The sequence below is a fragment of the Ambystoma mexicanum genome, chromosome 4q (assembly GCF_040938575.1).
Source record: "Ambystoma mexicanum isolate Mex_15411 chromosome 4q, UKY_AmexF1_1, whole genome shotgun sequence".
Taxonomy (NCBI): domain Eukaryota; kingdom Metazoa; phylum Chordata; class Amphibia; order Caudata; family Ambystomatidae; genus Ambystoma; species Ambystoma mexicanum.
Window position 1 is genome coordinate 1320688171 of NC_090928.1, and position 23592 is coordinate 1320711762.

The 23592-nt window shown below is 48.3% G+C and overlaps 1 protein-coding gene across 1 annotated transcript in view; it reads right to left on the reverse strand.

The window, feature by feature from the left end:
- The window catches only part of LOC138468444 (NXPE family member 1-like), a 515510-nt gene that overhangs the window by 439230 nt on the left and 52688 nt on the right, over window positions 1-23592 (reverse strand). The window contains exon 2 of the mRNA XM_069608996.1: window positions 8090-8198. Within this exon, the coding sequence (XP_069465097.1) occupies window positions 8090-8188 (99 nt within the window). The 5' untranslated portion in view covers window positions 8189-8198. The remainder of the gene's footprint in view (window positions 1-8089; window positions 8199-23592) is intronic.

The window sequence follows — 23592 nt, forward strand, 5'->3', positions numbered from 1 at the left end:
TCCCAGCTGTATTACCTCTGACTGTAATAGCCCTAGCACCGACCGACACCGAATTACCGTATTACCACCGGATCACGGGTTGGGCCTTAACAGTAATTCCTCATTCCTGATTGGGTCCATTGGATCCAATGGGGAGTTTTCAGTGCTAATACTGCGGGCTAATACAGCCGGCTGTAATACAGCTGAAAACAGGGATTTTCACCTCCAGAAAAAAAGCTGGAGGTAAAACAGCCGATTTAGCGCCCAACTCGTGATAGGGCCAGCCCTTAAATGGGGCGGTAATACCTTTACCACCGCATTTAAGGGCTACAGCCCAACTCGTGATGAGGCCCATAAGCCTACACTAGCGGGTACTACCAGCAAGCATGAGGGAAACTAGTGATCCCGATACCCAAACCGGGAAAATCCACAGACGAATGTGACTCCTATAGACCTTTGGCCATGTTGAATTATGACATGAAGATCTTAACCACTATTTTGGCAGGGCAGCTACGCAGGGTAATAGGGGGACTGATACATGGGGACCAAAATGGTTTCATCCCGGGTCGAAGTACAGCCATAAACGTGCGACGATTACAACATGTCATCGCACAAACCATCACTTCCCATTAACAGTATGCAGTACTCTCGCTAGACGCGATAAAAGCTTTTGATTCAATATACTGGGAACGGCTACTTGCATTGTTAAAGGAGTTTGGGTTTGGTGGGAAGTTCATCAAATGGGTACAGATACTATACACAGTACCAGTGGCGAGGGTCGAATCTGGGAGGCTAGTGTCATTTGCTTGGGATATACAAAGGGGTACATGACAGGGTTGTCTGCTGTTGCCCATGTTGTATCTGCCGGGGTTGTATTCAATAGCGATTTACCTGCGCAAACAATTCCCGGAGGCAGTTATATGGGTAGGAGCGTGGACAACTATGCAAGGGTGTCCGGAATCTTTTTCAGCAGAACAAAGTCCTGTATATTCCCCTTGGCTGGCCTGAACAGGGTGGGCATAGGGGAATTACCAGACGTGGGGCTCCTATGGCAATTGGACTCATTCCGGTACTGGGGGGTGCACATAAGGCAAACACCAGAGGGAATGCATGATAGTAACATAGCACATGCGGTGAAGGGCTTGCGGAAGTCATGACATTTTGGTCCAAACTACCATTATCAGTGATGGGCAGGATTGCTATAACTAAAAGGATAATCTTGCTGAGGTTCTTGTACTTCTTCAATAACGTCCATTACTACATCAAGGGCTCCTTCTTTCGTGTGCTGGATGTGTTGCTGCAGGGTTTTCTGTGGGGCACGGGCCACCATAAATTTGTGCTTGCAACGCTTTGTCTCCCTCACAAGGAGGGAGGGATGCAGCTGCCAGACTTGGAGAGGTATTTTTTGGCAGCGTAACTCAGCTATGTAGCTAAGTGGCTTTCAGGCGACGCTACCTCTGAATCAGCGCTATTGCAGCGCCTGGTAGCCCCGACACACCTGAAAGGAATTCTGTGGTTGCCACTCAGTTGCCTGGGTGCACGCCTATGTTTGTGTCACTGGGACAGCGGATGTGGCAGAGGACTCTAGCACTATTGAAACTGGAGTGCCCCTATATGCCTGAGACTCCAATGGCTGTGGATGTTTGCGAGAACAGGGAGGACTTGCTGGCGATCAGACACTGGGAAAGCTGGGGTATCTACACGTGGGTGATATGTACAGGGAAAGAGTTTTTAGGGGGTTTGGGTCTTTACAATAACAGGAGGGGTTACCCAAAGGGCAATTTTTGTGGTACCAGAGGGTGAGGAATGTTGGAAAAGGGAAAAGGTTGGAATTCCCAGAGGAACCACTGGAGAGCCCCCTGTTAACCCTGTTGCACAACCTGGGAGATGGCTGGAGACCTATATCCAGAATATACGTGCTCCTAGTGGACTGGTCCAACCCTAAGACTGCTGTGTTGAGGAGCACTGGGAGGTGGACCTGGGGGAGGATGTAGGCAAGAGAGAATGGGAACATATATTACTATTCCCTTACAGGGTGTCTAGGAACTCCCGCTTTCGACTACTACTACAGCTGAATGTTTTGTAACGCAGCTACATGACACCACACGTGGTGGCTAAATTTAACAGTACTGCAAAACCGATATGTCCCTGGTGTGGGACGGATGGTGCAGACTTAATGCACATGTTTTGGGGTTGTGTGCACGTACAGGGATTCTGGGAGAGGATAGAACATGCTTGTAGAAGAGCAGGGATAGTGCGGTACTCCTGGAGCCCAAAAGAATGTTTGCTGGGAGCGTACCCTAGAGATGGCAAATTCCAACATGTCATAAAATGTATAGACTTAACATTCTTACTGGCCAAGAGATGTATTGCAATGGCGTGGAAATCAACCAAAGGCCCATAATATGTACGATAGCGTAAGGAATTCGAACGCTGGGCGGAGGTGGAAACAAGAGTTTGGGGTAACATGGTAGACAAATCAGAGGCCGGTACTAGTATCCCATACGAATCCTGGAAAACACTGATCTGGGACATGTTTCACCCATCAGATGACAAACCCCGTGAACGTTTACACATCCGTTAAAGAATAGAATGCTCCCGGTGGGAAATTGGGAGACTGTACACTGTAAAGATTGTTTATGTGTAATACCTGGTTAAAGGAAGCCTTGGTTCAAATCATGCCTCGGACTACTTGTACCTCAAAGAATGAGCTCAGACTAAATGCTTAACCCTTAAAGTGAAGACAGTTTGTGTTGGTTGTTTTTGTTTCTAGGTTACTAAAGGCATGTCACTTGTATGCAAATGAGCAACTGCATAGATGATACTGCAATACTTGATGTTTATAACACTGTGTATATATTAATGGCAATGAAAACATTTAAAAATAAATAAATCATGGACTTTTCAATAAAACTGCAATCTCAAGTTTGCACTCTCTCTGGCCCCTTGCGAGCTAAGGGTCTCAGCGGGATTTCCTTACTTATGTGACAGCTCAATGACGAGACCAGGGCAAAAATGGCCATGCATTATTCATTCAGATTTTAAGGGCTGTCCTTCGTAGGGTAGGGAGGGCTTTTCAGGGTTGGCATATGGACATGGTGTGACCTGTTTCCCACAGGGGGTTTCATGGAGCCTAGAAAGGTACTATCACCCATTAACAGTTCTTAGCACTACAGAAGAGAGCAAAGAGGCTGCTGAGTTCTCTATATGAAAAATTTGGGGTGTTGACTGAATTATACTATTACATGCACAACTTTGACAAATGTTGGTAAGATGTCCTAGGGAACTGTCAGAGAAGGCAGCAAATGTAACCCACAGTCCCTCTTAAGCGGGGCAGCAGCTGTGGGTGCCCTTGGTGCCCACAAAAACAATGGTACCTTGCCCTCTCCCTCAGTGTCTTACCAAATCAGCTGAGAAATGTAAACAGGGAATGTGCAACATAAAGCAGAAGCTTGTAGTTCCCTTGAAACTGAGCAAAACACCATCTGCGAGGATAGGATCAACCATTTTGTAAAGGCCAGTATAACCTGGGTTTTGGGATGTAGAATTCTGCTTTAAGAGCTCCTTTGGTGTATCCTGACTTCACAGCCACAGACACAAAGACACACACACACATTGGGGGGTCAGGAAGAGTCCCCATCATTACGAGGGGGTCATGTTGAACATGCCATATTGATGACTGTGGGTGCTGCAAACTAAGCGTGATGCTGTAATTTCGTATGTACCAAGTGTAGTTAATTGTGGATAGGATATGTTACTTTACGTTTTATTTTTTGTTTAGAACTGATACATGTTAGCTTGCACGTGCACAGAAATATCAAATATTAATTCACCAAATGTAAAAACATACATGTACATTAAAATACATACATGGGGAATTCATGCATCTCAACATAAGTTCTCCACAATTAATCAGAACACAGTGGTTAGGGCTCTCTTGCAACATACAATTTGACTTCTAAAACAGGTTTTCAGATGGCAGAAAAGAGGTGAATGAGTAACTTCAACCTTTGCGGTCACCAGCTGCAGAAATAGCCTTGAGATTATATGGTTCGATAAGTCTCGTAGAGAGTAGATATAATCTCCTGCTGTTTGAGAGCATGACCAAATGAGTTTCATTATTTATTTTGGTCAGTAGTAAGTGCCTAAAGCTATTTTGGAGTTTCAATTGCACGATAGAGTGGGAGTTTTGTAGGTTGAAAAGGTTCAATGAAACAGTGACCTGGGAAATGAGATAGCATCACAAACGAAGAGAAAACATTCACTCAGCCTCATATTGCGGAAATTGTCCATGCGAGCCAATTGCAAATCAAGAGTTGGGGTTTAAACGACTTAGGCCAGTTATTACTTGTAATTAATTATGTTTCTAATACCAATGTGTACCCTGCGTTATTGTCATGACCTACTACGGATGAATCATAAGTAAAAGTGTGTTATGAATATAATCTGAAGATAACTATTGAGCTGAACCTGGCCAATGAAAATGTAGGAATTCGTAAATATGGAATTTCTTTGAAGAGGGCTGTGTCCAATCATTTTTGGGGAGTGGATTGCAATAAAGTATTTTGGGAGTGTTTTAACTGTTGCAGAATGTATAAAAGAAGTGAACTGATGTGGTATTGTTGGGACTAGGGTTAGTTTGGTCCTGCAACACGAACTAACTTCCCCCCGGAACATTGTACAAGAAACTTGCACCATGACCAACCATGTACGCACTTCTTAAGTAGTGGGCTTGTTTTGATTGAAACCCCATTCGCACATTTGGCGATTCAGGTAGAGCACCAGCATTCCAAGACATTCGGTGTCTTCTGTCCAGACCTCTCAGCTGTGACACCTCACAATAGTGACCAGTCTTCTGTGCATGGTGAAAAAGAGGTATACGGATGCCATATTGGCTAAAGGTCTGCCTGCTCCTCCGGTATCTGGTGCCGTGGCCTTGCTGTACTGCGTGAACCACACGGAAGCACCTCAGGTTCACGTGAGTACACATTTGGGGGTGTAAAGTGAGGGGGAAATAGGGGTAAAAAGTGGTTGTTTCTTTGATTTGAGTTTTATTTTTGGTAAGGGTAGACTTGAAGTGTGGGTGTGAAAACAGTTGCGGTTGCAGGGATTGGAAAAGTAGATGGTTGAACTGTTCTGTGTTGTAGGTCCCCTGTATGTATTTTTTTACCTAAGCCCTGATTCACAGAGCATTTTCCTATGGGATTGTGCCATTATAAAACACTTCTGTGAATCAGGCCCAGTGTGAAGCTTGTCCTGATACCATTTAGTTTGCTTCTCCGGTTGGCTGGAGCCCTCACCTGAAGATGAGGTGGTATCTGAGGGTAAGTTCAACCGTAGATACCTTTCTGAAGCAAGCCTTGACATTATTTTGTATTTTCTGTGCAGACAGAGCCGCTCACCTCGATTTTCTTGGTTAGTCGAAGTAGTGAAGGGAAACTTCCTGTAGTCAGGGAAAGACGGTTTTGTAGTAGAGAAAATCATACTAGTGATGAAGAGAGAGAGCAGCAGTGCTGCAGTGGAAAGCATTGCGCCCCTCCTATGCTCGAGTGGTATGGATATCGCGTAGAGAGTGACTAATAAGATGCTTTCTTCTATGTATGAGTGAGAAGTAGATTTGGAGGAAATAGTGAAGTGATGTAATTGCGATATATAGACCAGTACATTAAATTATTGTGAAGTACGCCTAAGGAACTGGATAAGGGCAAAAAGGGAGTTCTTGGGTGAACATTTGTATGCCGCAGGGTCAGCTCGGTATCAGATTCTTTGTGAAGCTATTTTTTGATAACTTGGGTTGGTGTATGGAGACTCTGTTGAATCATTTGTGTGATGTTTTGCCCCATAAGGGGAACATTTTAAAATATCGTAGAGAATGGTTGAGGGATGTAATGGCACCGGGATATTGGAGAACCTGCATAACCTTTTTAACTACAAAGCACAAGGGCTGGAAGTTAGAGAAGCAGTTAAACATCTTGAAATATGGAGGATGTATGAAAAAAGCAGGAAGGGCCCTGAGGTAGAAATTGTGGCGGGAGGGCCCAGAAAGGAGGGTGCAGGAATTTCTTCTGCACTGCCCCTTATGACTGCTATCATTTATCGCCAGCAGAGGGGTACACAGACCCTGAGTTCGTACCTCCATTTTCCCCAGCGGCTACTCCAGTGTTTGCAAGACAGACACGGGAAACGCCTCCATCAGTTACAATTCACAAGAACTGGGATTCTCATGGAAAGTGGAAGGATAACTCCTTGATTTGCTAGGGCTACAGAGAGGTTGGAAGCAGAGGGCCGCAGGTAGATTAAGGGTGGAGGAGCGAGAAAGAGTGCGACCAATAGGCAGAAGAGTTGAGGAAGAATTGGAAATAAGAGAGAAAGTGAAGGTTAGGCCTTTTCCAGCTGGGATAGAGGATATGCTGCAAAGAGTTGTAGATGTGCAAGAAAGGGAAAAATGAAGGAAGTGTTACGGCTAGCGGACAAAGAGGTAATGCTGTTATAGCGGCAAAGAGATGAAGAGCGGGAAGAAGTGAGAAGACAGGTAAGAGATGTAGAAGAAGGAAGGTGGCGACATGGGCTGGTTCTTGTTAGATTGGACCACTCGATTATTAGAACGGTTGAGGAGGATATGGAGAACAGGGATGCTGTCACAGGTACAGGGGCTGGGGAAGGAGGACGGAAGATGGCACCCTATGGTAGTGCTGATTATGCTTCCATGCCTGTAGAAGGGTTAGGGGGTGTAGAAGCTGGAATATATGATGAAGAAAGAGAGGCATTGGATGTCAAGCAAGGAGAGCAGGGTGTAATGACCCTACCTTCCGCTACAGTAGCAGTGATAGAAAGCACTCCATAGAGCCATAGGATACGCCAAAGTACTCACATGTCTGTAGTAAGTGGTAGGGTAGAGATGTGGGAAGCCCCAGAAAAAACAGGGGCAACTTAGTTGCTCCAGAAGGGTCTGAGAAAGGTGTATTATGGCCAGTGGTCACACATAAACCGGAGTAACTTGATGAAGACACTCCCTTCCCTCACTGCAGGGCGGGGGTAGTGGATTTTTGCATTAGAGAAGCACACTGCTGGTGTCATGTTAGCCATATGGGATATGAAGAGCTTATTCACGGCACTAATTGGGGAGTGGTCAGACGAACTTTGGTAGAGGTCAGAGTCAGGGGTTTGGTTGGATACAAATACCCATGATGGAACAGCTTTTGATAATCTTAGGATACAGGTATGTGGGGGGCTTTGCGGATTATGTATCCCCATAGGCCTGATATCAATTACATTTGAGCTAAGACAATGACATTGGATGATGATCCTGCTGCACACATCCAGTTAATTCAGATCTGGAGGGCAGAAATGGGACAAGAATGTGGTGGTTTCTTAACACATGTTAAAGAAGAGACTTCCCAAAGAAGTCCAGCACGATTTAGATAATGTATTGGGGATGGGGGCCAACAGGAAGCTGGAAATTCAGGCACACATCGTGCATTTCTGAAAGAGAAGACAGGAATAAAGAGAGGGAGTATGGAGAGCAGGCACAGAAAGCAGAGCTTGCTCTCAAGCAATTATCATTCTTACATTCAGATCCTTGGCACTCTGTTTCCCTGTCACTCTGACGCTCTTTTACCCTCACCCCCTGTCACTCTGATTCCCTGTCACTGAGGCCCTCTTTCACACTGGCCCTTGTACACTCTGACTTTTGTTACGCTGATCCCTGTCAATCTAATCCTGTCACTGAGACCCTTGGCCACTCTCATCCCTGTCCCCCTGATATCGGGCACGGTTACCCTCTGTCACTCTGATGCCTGTCCCTCTCAGCCCTGTCCCCCTGATATCAGGCACGGTTACCCTCTGTCACTCTGATGTCTGTCCCTCTCATCCCTCCCTCTGTCACTCTGATGCCTGTCCCTCTCATCCATGTCCCCCTGATATCAGGTATGGTTACCCTCTGTCACTCTGGTGCCTGTCCCTCTCATCCCTGTCACCCTGATATCGGCCACAGTTACCCTCTGTCATTCTGATGCCTGCCCTTCTCATCTGATATGGTTACCCTCTGTCCCTCTGATACATGTCTCTCTGACCTTCACTGATGGACATTGTCAAGTTTCTGACTTCTTACCCCCAAGGGCCTTTGATGGGCGCTGTAGCTGAACAGAGCAATTCCAAAAAGCGCCAAGACCAAGCATGCCTTGTACCTCGTCTTCATTGGCATGACCATTGTGGTGTGCCTGCAGGAGAGAAGACAAAAAAGGTCCGGTTAGTATTACATATTATGGAACCACTTTATGGTAAATGATATGTTTATTTGTAATGTGAAGAAGCCCGGGACAGGGAGAACTCATTCTTTCCCGGGTCAGGGAGCACTCATTCCTTGCCCGGGTCAGGGAGCCCGGGACAGGGAGCACTCATTCCTTGCCCGGGACAGGGAGCACTCATTCCTTGCCCGGGACAGGGAGCACTCATTCCTTGCCCGGGACAGGGAGCACTCGTTCCTTGCCCGGGACAGGGACAGTCCACATGGGAGAACTCTACGAAGCCCAGTCAGTACCGGGAAGTGCCTGAACGCTGGAGCAATAGGCAACATTAATGAGTCCTTGTGTTCCTGAAGAGAATGCCTCTTTCTCTCCTACATCATTCAATGTGTTCACAAAACATGAAACATTACATACAAAATCACAACCAAAGTGGCCGTGTGCTATTTAGAATACAAATACACATTGCAGACATACAAACACAATTCATGGAATCAATTCATGAATTCATCGTAAGAGGCCACAATATAAAAGTGATCTAGTGCCGTTTGAAATGTAATAACCATGCAAGAAAAGCAAAATACAACAGACCACCACAGGATTCAGATAATTGAGGAACACCTGGAATCTAGAATGGGAAGCGGCTCTGCAAAAAGTCTAGCATTTCACTATTCAAATTTGTGGACTCTTATCAGCGCCCAACATGCTTCGATCCCACGAAACAATGAACAGGATCTTTCTCAGGGGCACAGCAATACGTGGTGTGTGGCTCCTACAAACAATTATTCCAGGAGTAGAGTTACATTGGGTTAGGAAATCATACCACCCAATTAAATGCAGGGTAATGGCCACATTGTGATGCCTTACCAAAGTCTGAAAGGGAGGTATGGCAAATATTCAGATCATTGTGGTACTTCCATGGCCAACAAAGTAGAAAAAAAACTCACCTGTCGGTCACACACCTAAATCAGAACAGAGAAGAAGGGAGAAGGGACAAGTAAACAGGCTCCTCATTAGATTCTAGGTCAGTGTATGTTGAAAACCCAACGATGATTTCAGGTAAAATACCAAAGCCGCACTCACCGAATAACATTATTGGAGGGGCCCAGAGGTCATCAGAAATGGACCATACAACTCTTGCAGAAACCCTACAGTACATCACAACAGAATATATATATAACTATACATCTCGTGTTACGGGCAGCAGCGTCGCCTAAAATGTATCTTTGTGACCCAAAGTCTCCCTTTCTTCAACCTACTGGTGTGCGGCGTATTCAGGGACCCCAAAGTCATCCACCTACAGTGCAGGGGACGGCTGTGGTCGGATGAGTCTGATATATGTAACTAGGACCTCGTTGAGAGCATAGAACGTTATTAGACTCACATAGGACCAGCACAATATATACCTTGGTCACAGACTGACAAAAATAATGTAATATTTAAACTGCCTTTGCTTACAGCAGGGAAATGGATCCATGAGCTGGAAAGAGAAACATCGGCAATGACATTGGCAGCAGGGGATATGAAGAGCTTGTTTGCTGCCATATTAGGAGAGCAATCGGAAGACATTTGGAAAAGGGACAGGTATCCTGGTGTGACAGCATAGCATACCAGTCATGACAGCGCACCTTTTAATAATTGTCAAGCAGATGTCTGGAAAGCCCACGGAATACAATTCCCAGATACCTCAGATATGAGGGCGATAATGACATGAAAAATAGGGCCGGAGGAGGACCCAGCTGCTTACATATAAGAAATAAAAGAGAAATGGCGGTTAGAAACAAATGAAGGTTGGGACAAAAATATACCCGTTTTTTACCATATTCTATGTCAGGGACTCCCCGAAGAGGTACAAAGACAGTTAAGGAAAATTGTGGGGATTGGTGTGGAACCATGGCCTGAGATATAAGTTGTCGGTTAAAACAAGCGAAAGACAGAAGGAAAATTGAGTAAAGAAAGGTGGAGGAAGCAAAATGATTACTGAGGGAATTGTCAACATTGGCAATAGAAGGAGCAGTAATAACAAGCACTGCGGAGGACAATAGTGTGCAGAAACCACGGCAAACACTGCAAGGGTAGAAAGGACATTTTATTGGAACAGGAGAATACAATTATTACCCACAGGGCAGACGATATGCACTAATAGGGTTTAGATTTCAAGCACCACAGCTATGCGGGTTCAATGGAGCACAGCCACGATTTGGGGGATTCAGACCAAAGAGTTGGACTTGTGGAAAGCCCAGACGCATTTCATGGGTTTGCAGAAGTAGAGGAGGAATGCAACAAAAGTGGCAACAATATGGCCCAATAGGGGTTTTGGGTACCCAGCGCCACAGGGTGCTGCACAACCAGAGTACAATAACCAACACAGATGCAGGCGCAGCAAATCCCACAAACATAACAGGTAGTACAACCTCAGACACTGAGCTTCTGGGGGAAGGAAAGGAAAGGACAAATACCTCTGAGGAGGTGCAGCTGGTAGTGTGACTTCTTAGAGACACCAGAGATGTGAGGAGAGAAGGAGAGAGTGGAGTTGAAGATAAACCAGAGGTTCTTAGCCTCACATGTGGGAGAAGGAGGAGGGCCAGCCATAAAACTGTTAAACCCCCCCAATCGTTCAGTTGCCTTCACCAGAAGTCACATGATTTGTGCTACGAGGTTCTGGGAGGGGCAAAACAATCCTAAAACGAGGGTGGAAAACTTCGGATGGGTGCCGACATGTCTAGAATCGAGTTGGTGTGTGTGTGCAAGTTGGCCTTGAAGTATCCACTTAGGTCTTGTCTGCAGTACCAGGTGCACCTTAGGACAAACATAAAGACTATTTTTTTTCTGCACATAATGATCAATTAGCTGCAGCTGTAGGTCTGAAGACGCGCGAGAAGAGGCCAAAGTGGGAGAAGGTGGACAGACAAGGCTGGGACCAATGGCCTGGCATCGCTTATGGAGCAGGTAGCCTATGTAAAGGGCATCACCAACCAGCCACTCGGATTTGTACCCAATGTAATTTATGTTACTGATGATGTTGCATGCCTTTTTTAAGTCTTGCTCATCCAGATTTTTTGCCAGAACGTTCCGCGGCAGCAGAGTGCTTTGCTGGTGCATCTCTATTTTTGTGGAAATAAACGTTGTTCTCTTTGCAGGAGGTGTTTTTGGCTTTTTCCCTAATGGGTTGAATTTCTTCTTGTGTGAGTGTTGAGGGTTTTCTCTTTGGTCAAATGCCCCTATAATGAACATTGACAACCAATCTAGGATCAGTGCGATGATGTTATTGAAAATATCTGAAGTAGGCTGGGCAAGGAGGGGCCATCAGATATGTCTAATCCAATCATAGATCTAATATATATATATATATATATATATATATATATATATATATATATATACACGCTATATATAGGTTATGATGTTAACCAGCCAAAATTAGTCATAAGTTTTATAATTGATATTGTATTATGATGACAGGGTTGGCGTGTCTTTTGGGTAAAAACCTCTCACATCTATTGTAATGCTGAGAGCTGATTTATGCTGTCCCGGCTGAGGTTCACTGCTTTGAATAAGCCGGGTTTACCTGTGCACTTTAACTACTCCATTGTTGAGTATTGTTTGAATTAGTGCGATAAACAGGGATCCTCCTCTACAGTAATTTATTTAATGGACATGTAATTGCATATACAAGTTTACCGGTATTGCAATTAGTGAGTGGCTGTTGTTTCCAACGTTCTCGTAAACCCAGGTCCACTTCAGGACTGCATTTGGTCTGTGCACACACCTGACACATGGAAAATGAGACACGTTCAAGTGTCGGTAATAGACTGCACATTTCCAGAAGGGTTACACGGCTGGTTAGGCAAAATGATGTCTCAAATCTGTGTGGACCTATGCTCTTTCAAACTTCCACAGCATTTAAAAGTGAACATAGTTTGAGACAAATTAGAGGGACCTTTTCCTAACATGCTCCAGAGTTTAAGAATAATTTTCTTACTTTTCCAGGACATGTTGATGTTGGTGTTAACACACCCCAAAACTATCCGAATTCTTATCTCCCGTGGGAACCATCGCCCCACCCCCAGTCCAGCCGGTTAGGGAGGGGCACGGCACCTTTAAATAAATGGCTCTAAAAAGGAGATGGACTACACCCTGAGTTTTTATCTTACTTATAGAATAAAACACTATGGTGGATTTTATAGGGATTGCAAAGGGGCCCCCTCTTTATTTATAAAAACACTTAAACGTTATTAAGTATTTCTTATTACCTGCCTAACATGTCCCTGACATGAGTATCATCTAAATCGGGATCTGCTGCACCAGCCCACCCTACCTTGGAGGGGTCTCAGGGACCCATAGGGTGAGACCTACACAACATATCCCTTCCTTAACTCCGGTTACCACCCACATAGAGTGTGAGTCCAAAGGATAGCCTCTGTGGGTGGCCCCACCTCCAGAGGCGGACTCTGGCTGGCTGCCACATTCTCCTGCTACCTCATGCCAGGGTATCTCCACTCTACTCCCTAATGTATACTCCTGAAATCCAACCCTATTTAACGCTCCCTCTACTTATTGCACCACTCTATGTGCTCCCTACTTAACATCTACTACGTACTCAAGAAAATACACATAAATATACATACCGACAAACAACAACACATCAAATATATAATATATTAAGTGATTATGGAGGTGACTGATGCAGTCAGTAACCCCCCTTTCAGTAGCGTATATGGCTGCCTCAGGATGGGCTGTGCTGGCTGGTTTGACTGACTGGGTGGGGCCTGGCCTCTTCTGCGTTCTTCTCTGTGACCCCATCCACCACGTGGTGCCAAGCACGAGAACTGCATGCCCTGTGCTCTGTTAATGTCCTTGGGGAGGCTCGTGCGTGCAATACAGCTAACGTTCATTACTCAGGGCCTCATTACGACCCTGGCGGAAATTGACTGACCGGACCGCAACAGCGTAAATAGCGTTTCCGCCATTGCACGAAGGAGCAAAGTGCGGCTAATTACGACCCATCGGGCACGAGCATTACGCCATGGCGGAATCCGAAAGGCTGCGATGGCGGAAATGACCCCAAAACGGCCCTTACCGCCGCCGTACGCTGCACCAGGTGCAATACCGCCACCCATCTTAGCGGTCACCGTAATGAGCGGTCACCGTAACGAGCGGGCACCGCAAATTACGGCCACCGTAAATATACGGAAACGGAAGTAAAAGCATGTGGCCGGAACGGGAAACAGCACGCCGCACAACTATAAAATCCGAATCCCAACACAACCATAAAAATCCGACCCTGACACACATCCCAACCCGTTAGCAACCCCAGTCAAAAAAATAAATATGGGAAAGGTAGCCAAGAAAGCGTGTGACCGCAAGCGGCAGGTACACTTCTCCCGAGGAACTGACCGTGCTCACCGAGACCCTCCAGGAAAATGCCGCCGTCGTCTTCTCCAGTCAAATGACCAGGACGGCCCTTGCCAACAAGAAGGCCATATGGGCCCTGGTGGCACAGCGCGTAAGTGCGGTGGGGACAACACCCCGCACGCCACAGCAATGTCGCAAGCGGTGGGACGACCTGCGGATCCGCGTACGCAGCATACTTTCTGCGAACAGGAACATCGCCACAGCTACCGGGGGGGGGTTCAGAGTCGCCCATCAAGTTGACCCCCTGGGAGGAAATCTGCGCCTCCACCATAGGAATGGAGAGCATAGAGGGAGTCGGAGGGATGGAGAAAGGAGTGCCGACATCCGGAGAATCAGGTAGGTTGTCCAAGAGAAACAATGCGAAATCCACAAACCACGAACATGTGCAGTACCATGTGACCCCATAGTGCAATACATACTTTGCCCTGACAGCGCCCTCTAAAAGTCAGAATGAACAAACAAATCAATCAAGAAGCCATAAACAACCCCTACATGTGCAGCATGCACCCCCTAACTGCAGGCAGCCAAATGAATGCATCCTCAATCCACACGAAAATGAGACCACCTCCAAGGCCCAGTCCCAAATCAGCCTCATGTACCACCCCAATGCATTTGATACGTTGCCATTCCAAATCCGACAGACCCATAACTAACGCTCGCCCCTCTTTACTCCACCACAGGGTCCGATACCAACGACGAGCTGCAGGACACCCCTACCAGCACGCCTGCAAAGAGGGCCAGGACCAACGTCCCAAGAGCCTCCACCTCAGGTGCAAGGATCAAGACACGGCAGCAGCAGGAATCAAGTGGCAGCACACTGGAGGGGACTGCAACAGGCACCCCAGCAGCCAGCAAGACCACAACCCCAGCACCACAGGTCCCCCCCAAGAACGTATCTGATGGCACTGCCTCTGGTGGTAGCAGCACCATAGGTGACACAGCTGTCATGCCAGCATGCTCCGACACGGAAAACAGTGCTGGCGACGTAGGTACCATCCATGACCTTTCCCAATCCCCCTGCATGTTCCATCCCCTACACCATGACGAAACCACGCAGGGGCACCCTGAAGACGACGACTGGCCAACCCCCACAAGTCCTGTGCCAAGGCAACATGTGTTGAGCAGCCCCCCTGTCACACCACCGCAAATGTCCATGGCCCAGCAGAGGCAACAGTCCCTCGACCTGCTGATCGAGCAACAGCAGGAAGCGTCCACGCTACTCAAGGACCATGCAAATGAATGCGGGGGTTCCAGGGCAGCCATGGAAACATCCACCGAGACACTCAGGGCACAAATAGAGAAAAGTAGTGAGAGCCTCAGGGGAGAAATGGAGAGAAGCACCGAGAGCCTGAGAGCACAAATGGAGAAAAGCACCGAGAGCCTGAGGGGGGAACTGCATGCGACGTCCAAAGACGTTTGTGCTGAACTTGCTGCTGTGCGCCGTGTGCTCTCGGAGCTCTCACAAACCCTCAGAGACATGCATGGACGCGAGCAGGCAGAGACATCATCCGTGGCAAGTTCCGTCCAGGGCAGCCCCCAACGCAGATCTGGCAGGAACCTGCGCTCCACGGGCAGGGGTGCCCCTGATACCCGTAGAGGGGGCTTGCAATAGCGTCTACCCACGGACAGCATGCATATTCGGACACTGGTGTTGGGGGGGGAGGGAGTAGGGTGGAGGGGGTGTGTTGGGCTTCACTGGGTGGCGGGTCCATAGGGTGTATAAATCAATTCACATTAACAATACAGCACCTCATTATCATCCAATGACATGTGTGGACATTGATATTTGCGTACGAGGCCTTCATAGGCGTACAGTCCACAATGTGCCTGTACTACACACACACAGTGCCACAGGTCCCCTTTCCGTGTAATAGGCACCATGCGTGGTTGCTAGAAGCATGCATCTATGATGCTCTGTCGGTTTGCACGTACATCCTGTGCCTCATGGACTCCTTGAGGTGCCTCCACATCCCCACCCTCATCATCATCATCATCTTCAGGTGCATGCAGTACAGCGTCAGGGGGCATGGGCACATTCCTACGTATGCACATGTTGTGCAGCATGACACATGCCATGACCATCTTAGAAACCTTCTCATGGCTGTACATGAGTGCCCCGCCAGACCTGCTGAGGCTGCGGAAACGAGCCTTCAGTAGGCCGAATGCCTGTTCAATGACCACACGGGTACGTGAGTGGGCATGGTTGTAGTCCTCCTCATGCTCGTTCTGTGGGTTCCGGATTGGTGTAAGGAGCCATCTCTTCAGTGGATACCCGGCATCACCTGTATGAGACGAATAAAGGGTGTCAGTGGAATGATAGTGCTAAGTAGCCCCCCCCCCCCCCCTGCAAGGTCATTGACGCATCAAATGGGCCACGATGTCATGCATGGAATGAGACTCACCGAGTAGCCAGGATCTGTGCCCTGCGTGTCGCTCCATGTAGCGTGGTATTCTTGTGTTCCTCAGGACCATGGAATCATGGGTAGATCCTGGAAATCTGGCACAACAATGCGTAAATATCTTGTTGGAGTCACACACCATTTGCACATTGATTGAATGAAATTGTTTCCGGTTGCGGTACTGGACCTCCATGGCATGTGGGACAACCAATTCAACATGGGTGCAGTCGATGGCACCAATGCAACCCGGGATGCCGCCAAGTGCATGGAATCCCACTTTAGCGTTGGTAATCTCCTGGTACGTGCGTGGTAGTGTGATGTGGTCGTCGGCGTGCTTCAGGAGGGCATCGTGCACTTGGAAGAGTGTCCGTGAGAACAGTGGCTGTGAAATGCCATGCAACTGTCCCACTGTGTGCTGGTAGGTGCCTGTGGCCAGGAAGTGGAGTGCAGACACCACCTTCAGTAGGGGTGGGATGGCGGTTGGGCTATCTATCATGCTCACGAGGTCAGCATGTGTCATGTCCACAATGGCGATTATGGTGTCCCGGTCCAAACGGTAGAGGGTGTGGATCTGCTCAGCAGTGAGGTTGAACGGATCGGCTCGGAGGCGTGGGATTGCGGGCCGCCTGCGTGGTGGTAGTGGCAGTGCTTGTGGGCCTTGCTGACCCTGCCTTGCCCTCCTCCTCCTCCTTCTCCTCCGTCTCCCCTGTGCGCCCGGTTGTTGTACCTGTTGTTGTTCGTCGTCTTCTTGTAGTTGTAGCACTTGCAGTGCTATCTGGTACCCCAGGCCCAACATCGCTAGTCCTGCCGGTAGCATTTTGGAGTGGGAGTGGTTGTGGGAGGGGTTTGGGTCTGCAATATATGTGCTGTCGGCCTGTATGGCCTCCACCTGTGCTGATTGAATGAATCTGTGGCAGATGCAATCCCTTCTGGCCGAGCACGTCCCGCCCGTAAGGCTGCATTTGGCCGCATGGCATCTTGGGATTTGAATCATGTATCAAATCCCGATGGCAGTGTGATGTACTTTGACTGATCTTCATGCTATGCTCCCATTGTTACACATGCTATGATTGCAGCCGCTTACATACCTGTGAAGAGTCAGTGGCATGTAGGGCTCGATCGATGGCCGACCCTCATGCAGCACAGTAACGTACTTCACCGACGGGCGTGGCGTGCCATTTGTGAATGCAGCCAGTTAGCATCATGACACACAGCCGCACTACATTGATGTAATTGTGAATGCAAGCGTTCACAGAAGCATTTTCGACGTAATGTTGCAAGTGAGGAATTCGAAGGCCAGCATTTTGGGTTTTGAAGTAGCGGCGAGGATACGCCCACAGGTCTGGCTGGAAATGTAACGTTCTATTGTAGAATGTCCTTGGGACATGGCCCATAACGAGCAGGCAATGAATGATATGAATTGAATGGGATGCGCAATAGCGTTGTGGACGATAAGGCAGGACGTTCCCAAATCCATCTTGCTTCACTACACTACAGATCCGGCCAGGGGCACAGTGGTTTTTGCGGACTGCATTACGCACAGACGCGATGGAAGTTTCACATATTATGTGAGTGAATATTCATGCGTTTTCATTGCGGGATGAGGGAATGATGTGTGGATGCATGGACTGATGATTCCGTTTAGGGTCTGCCATGTACATGGGTTTTTTGATTCACTCCCCTTCCCCTGCGTTATGTGATGCAAGGCTGCCATAGTGGGACATACGTCTATCTGCCCTTGTCGGATCCTCCCTGTCTCGACGCGCCTTCATACACTTGTGTCTAGGCACGTTACTAATCCCATGTCATGGGTTCTATCTTGACGGACGCATGCACAGTAACCGACGTTGACAGTGGTGTATTTAGCTCGATTGGTTTCGTTATGATTCGATACTGATTTAGGGGTGTGTATATTCCTTTGGAGTGGGCTAGCATGCATATGGGTGTGGATTTGGTGTGTTGAATGAAAATTGTAATGCATCATGAGTCCCGTAATGCAATCGGTTGATTTGTGTTTCTTTTGGGTGACAGGTATCTCCTGCCCTATTGCAGATGCCATCTCTACGCCACTCCTCCAGATGGTTTTTACTCTCGACTCCTGCAGCTTCGGGTGAATCAGTGGAGCACCATTTCGATCATATGGGACGATCGCCAATGGGCCACATGCCCTTACGCTGTACTGGTGGCTAGGTGCAACATTTCGGCCTTTCAGCTCGACTAGTGCCTGCCTCATGGGACGGACCTGCGGTTCTTGCCGCTTCCATGTTGCCTTTTGGAACGTTGATGTAGGCCCTGTGTGCCATGATGGTACAGGGCGTCACACAAGTGGAAGCCGGTCAATTATTGCAGATGCAGCCCTCGGTGATGATGGTTGTTTTGGTGGTATTTTGCAAATTGCTGTGGGGCCTTTGTCATTTGGATGTGCATTTAAATTGTATTCCGATATTTGTCGTGTTGCGTTGTTCTTTGCAGGTGATGTGGCGAGTTTTCGCTTTGTGGCGGTATGTATTGCGTGATGATCTGCATTGTGTTCCGCCTTCTGAGTTGAGTTGTGTGGTACAGTACTGGCCGCGTTTGCCTACGTAGCACAGTATGGTCACGGATGGGGGCTGCCATTGTGACTGTTTACATGATGTGCTGTTCAGGGGCGGGGGATTGGCTTTTGGCCGACTGGTGCCTGTCAGCCAGGTCGATTGGTGGAATGATGGGTTGTTCAGAATGTGGCTGGTCACAGGTGACTGTGTTTGCGTGCGTTTGTTGGAGGGGGACTGGGGTCATGTCCATTGGAATAGCTTCTGTATTGATGCCATCTGTGCCCTGCAGCTCCCATCGGCCCCTCTTGGGATGAGCCTGGCTGCTCAGTCACTCTGCCGACTTGTGTGGTACATGCTTCTGCTGATGGTTGGTTTGTTTGCTGGCATGAGTACAGGGCTGGTGCAATCCCCCTCAGGATGCTGTTTTGGATGTTGCCTTGCGCTGGTGGCAAGCGATGGGGGTCTACTGTTGTTTTGTGTCATGTGTTCTTGATTTTCTTTTTGATGTATTGTACCTTCACATGCCTGTGCTGCGTCAGTACGGCTATGGTGACATGCCGTACATGGATGCCCACTCACGGGGCGCTTTGAGCCCCTGCATGCTTTTCTACGTTGGCATGCATGGGTGAATTGTGGATTTCACTGGTTGGATAGTGTGAGTACATTGCGCCTGCCAGGAGTTGTGCAATGAGGCCAGGGAGTGGAGTACAGGCACTCAGTGGGCCATTTACGGTTGGTTCGCGTTGCCGTATTTCTCGCCATGGCGGAATGGTACTTTACGACGTGCTTGATGGCGTTCAGTACATGTCCGCTAGGGTCAGAATTCGCGTACCGTTGCGCCATGGCGGTGATTCCGGTTTTGCAAGGCGCGCGTGCGCGTACTTGGTGCAGTTAGCGTTGCCGTTCAATGCGGTGTCGCTATTGGCATCGTACTTTACGGTGACGGGTCATGATCGCAACGAGCGGTGTTCGATGGCGGTATTGCATTTCCGCCATCATTTTTCCATTTCCGCCAGGGTCGTAATGAGGCCCTCAGTGTCTTATGCTGCTTCATCACCCTTACACGCAAGTGCAGGGTGTCTGAGAGGAAATGGCGTGCTTCCTGTACATCCTCTGACAAACTGGCCTGCCACCTGCTCCAAAGGCAATAGCTGCTCTCTGACCACACCAAGAAAATAGCCCTCATCCAAGCCTGCGTCTCTGTGGCATCCAACAACTCGGCCAAACTCTTTAAAATATGCATGGAGCTGGCCAATCCTGCTGCAGTCTCTACCTCTCATGCCCCTTCCCAGGCCCTCTGTACGGCCGTGGCTTCTCATTTCATCTCTAAAACTCAGGATATCCCCTCCCCTGTTCTCCCCAGATGAGGTTTCTAGACAAGTCTGATCTATGAAAGTCTTGTCGAAACAGGTTCATCCCTGTTCCTATAAAACCATCAAGGACCACATTGACACCCTCGCTCCTGCTTTGGCCGACTTCCGCAACTACTCCTTCACCACTGGAGTCTTCACTTCCCCCCAGAAGCACCCCCTTGTGTACCCTCTTCTTAAGAAACCCTCAGCCGACCCCTCCTACCCTCCTAACTACTGCCCAATCTACATCACTCCTTTCCTAGGCAATCTCCTGGAAAAGCTGACCATCTCTCAGCTTAATCTTCACACTGAATCTGTTGGTTGCCTCCATGACCATCAGTCTAGCTTCAGAGCTGCCAGAAGCACAAAACTGTTCTACTGAACATCCGTGAAGACCTGCACTCCAACCTTGACTCCAATACCCTCTGTGTCCTCATCTTACTTTATCTCTCATCTGCCTTTGACACGGTCAACAATGCCATCCTGCTCAACGGTCTCCGTGATAACCTGGGTATCACCGATCAAGCCCTGGCTTGGCTGACCTCTTTCCTCTCGGATCGCTACTTGTGGTGTTTCCCAGGAGTCTGACCTCTCTCCCTGGCTCTTCAACCAATACCTGGCCCTTCTTGCCCACCGAATTGCCGCTCTCTGCCGCCCCAACTTTCAGTGCTATGCGGATGACACTCAGCTCATTTTCAGGCTCCCTTCCGCCACCTCTTCTCCTTCTCTCATCTCTCACTGTCTTTCTGCTATCCAGGAGTGGTGTGCCACCAATGATTTCTTCCTTAATGGCAGTAAGACTGAGATTCACTTCTTCTGCACACCTGCTCCCTCCTTTCCTGTTGCTCTCTGGACGGCTTCTTCTGGCCATTTTCCTTCTCCCACCCTTGAGGCTAGAAACTTGGGGTCATCTTTGACTCCACTCTCTCCATCTCTCTTCACATCTCTGCCGTCTCTAAGAAGTCACACTACCAGCTGCACCTCCTTAGAGGTATTCTTCCTTTCTTCTCCTTCCCCCAGAAGATCACTGTCTCCAGAGCTCTGATTCTCTCTAGGATGGATTACTGCAACAGCCTCTTTCCAAATCTGCCTGCTTCCACTCTCCGCCCTCTGCAACTCATCCAGAACAGGACTGTGAGACTTGTCCTTGGCCTCAAGCCCAGGGATCGTACCTCTCCAGGACTAAAATCACTGCACTGGCTCCCTGTGGCTGCGAGAATTAAGTTCAAAACCCTCTGCCTTGTCCACAAGGCCTTTTGGAGCCTGGGGCCTCAATACCTCCAACTCCCCCTCATAAATATCTTCCTTCTCAAGCTCTTCACTCATCCGCCAACTCCCTCAGGGTCAGTCATTTGTACAAGCAGCAAGTTGGTGGTAGGTCTCTACCTTTGGCTGGGGCCTCCCTCTGGAACAGCCTCCCTGCCTCCCTGAAACTTGAGGAGAACAATCTCTGGTTCTGGAAGCTCCTCGAGACCTTCCTCTTTGCTTCTGCTTTCTCTCCTCCTCTCCCCTACTGAACTTCTGACTGAAGCTGCACTGGTCACCTGGCTACCCTCTGATCTCAGGCCCAGGTCCCGTCACCCAACAGCTGCACTCCTACACTGCCTCTCGTGCAACCCGTGCACTTAGGGATGTTTCTGTATCCCTTCAGTCCTTACCAGCTCTTGACATTTGCTGTCTGTACTTACCCCTGCACTTGCCACTAGCTAACCAGACTTTTACCTACTGTTTTTATTTATTCTATTTATTTTTTACTGTTGATCCTATGTGTTGCACTGCCCACACCTGTACCGGCACTTTCCCATACCCCCTCCCCTGCACTTGCGTGATCTCTATGTCACCTGGCCTGGTAAGATTGTTGTCTCTGTCTTCCCTCTGCTCCCCCTCCCTTGCCTCATCTCGGTTTGATACACTTGTGTATAGGCGCATTATAAGTGTCATATCATATCATAACATATAAAATCTTCACAGTCCTATAGTCAGCAAGATTGTGATAACCCTACAGCTAAACTTCATTATTCTGTGGCCCTCATTTCGATACTGGCGCTAAACCATGGCACTATTAGCACCATGGTTGGTGCCGTATCGTACTGAGTCCGCCAATGTTCAATGGGGAATTACCACCCCATTCCAAGGTTGGCGGGGCGGTAATTCCCTATTGAACACTGGCCCTTCCCCATTCCCATTCCCATTTTTGCCCCATAGGGCTCAATGGGACTGGGGAAGGCGCTCAATACGGTATTGCAAATTGCGGTACCGTACTTAGCACCAAGGTCCCTTTGCGGGTCCCTACTTTAACGGCTGGTCTAGACCAGCCGTTCAGGTCGGGTCCCGCAAAGGGACCTCGTAGTAAGGCGCTAATGGGTTAACGGTGCTGCAGCCTTTTACGGTGCCATTAACCCATTAGCGCCAGGGTCGTAATGAGGCCCTGTGTCTTATGCTGCTGCATCACAGTCCTATATTCAGTGAGAGTGAGACCACCCTACAGGTAGCCTTCATTACTAAGGTCTCTTATGCTGCTTCGTCACGGCCCTATATTCAGTGAGAGTGAACCTGACCTACAGCTGACCTTCATTACTCAGTGTCTTATGCTGCTTTGCCACAGGCCTATAATCAGTGAGAATGATCCTACCCTGCAGGTTACCTTTATTACTAGGTTGCTTATGCTGCTTTGTCACAGTCCTATAATCAGTGAGAGTGAGCCCGCCCTACAGCTAATCTTCATTACTCTGTGTTTTATGCTGCATTGTCACAGTCCCATAATCGGTGAGAGTGAGGCCGGCCTAGAGCTAACCTTCATTACTCAGTGTCTCCTGCTGCTTCGTCACAGTCCCATAAACAGTGAGAGTGAGCCCACCCAACAGCTAACCTTCATTACTCAGTGTCTTATGCTGCTTCGTCACAGTCCCATAAACAGGGAGAGTGAGCCCGCCCTACAGCTAACCTTCAATGCTCTATTTCTTATGCTGCTTTGTCAAAGGCCTACAATCAGCGAGAGTGGGACTGCCCTACAGCTAACCTCCATTACTCAGAGTCTTATGCTGCTTCACCACGGTCCTATAATCAGTGAGTGTGATACCACCCTTCAGGTAACCTTCATTACTCAGTTGCTTATGCTGCTTCGTCACAGTCCTATAATGAGTGAGAGTGAGCCCGCCCTACAGCTAATCTTCATTACTCTGTTTCTTATGCTGCCTTGTCACAGTCCAATAATCAGAGAGAGTGATACCACCCTACAGGTAACCTTCATTAATCGGTTGCCTTCATTACTCTGTGTCTTATGCTTCTCTGTCACAGTCCTATATTCAGTGAGAGTGAGCCTGCCCTACAGCTAGCCTTCATTACGCTGTGTCTTATGCTTCTCTGTCACAGTCCTATATTCAGTGAGAGTGAGACCACCCTACAGGTAGCCTTCATTACTCAGTTTCTTATGCTGCTTTGTCATGGCCCTATATTCAGCGAGAGTGAACCTGACCTACAGCTGACCTTCATTACTCAGTGTCTTATGCTGCTTCGTCACAGTCCCATGAACAGGGAGAGTGAGCCCGCCCTACAGCTAACATTCATTGCTCTATTTCTTATGCTGCTTTGTCAAAGGCCTACAATCAGCGAGAGTGGGACTGCCCTAAAGCTAACCTCCATTACTCAGAGTCTTATGCTGCTTCACCAC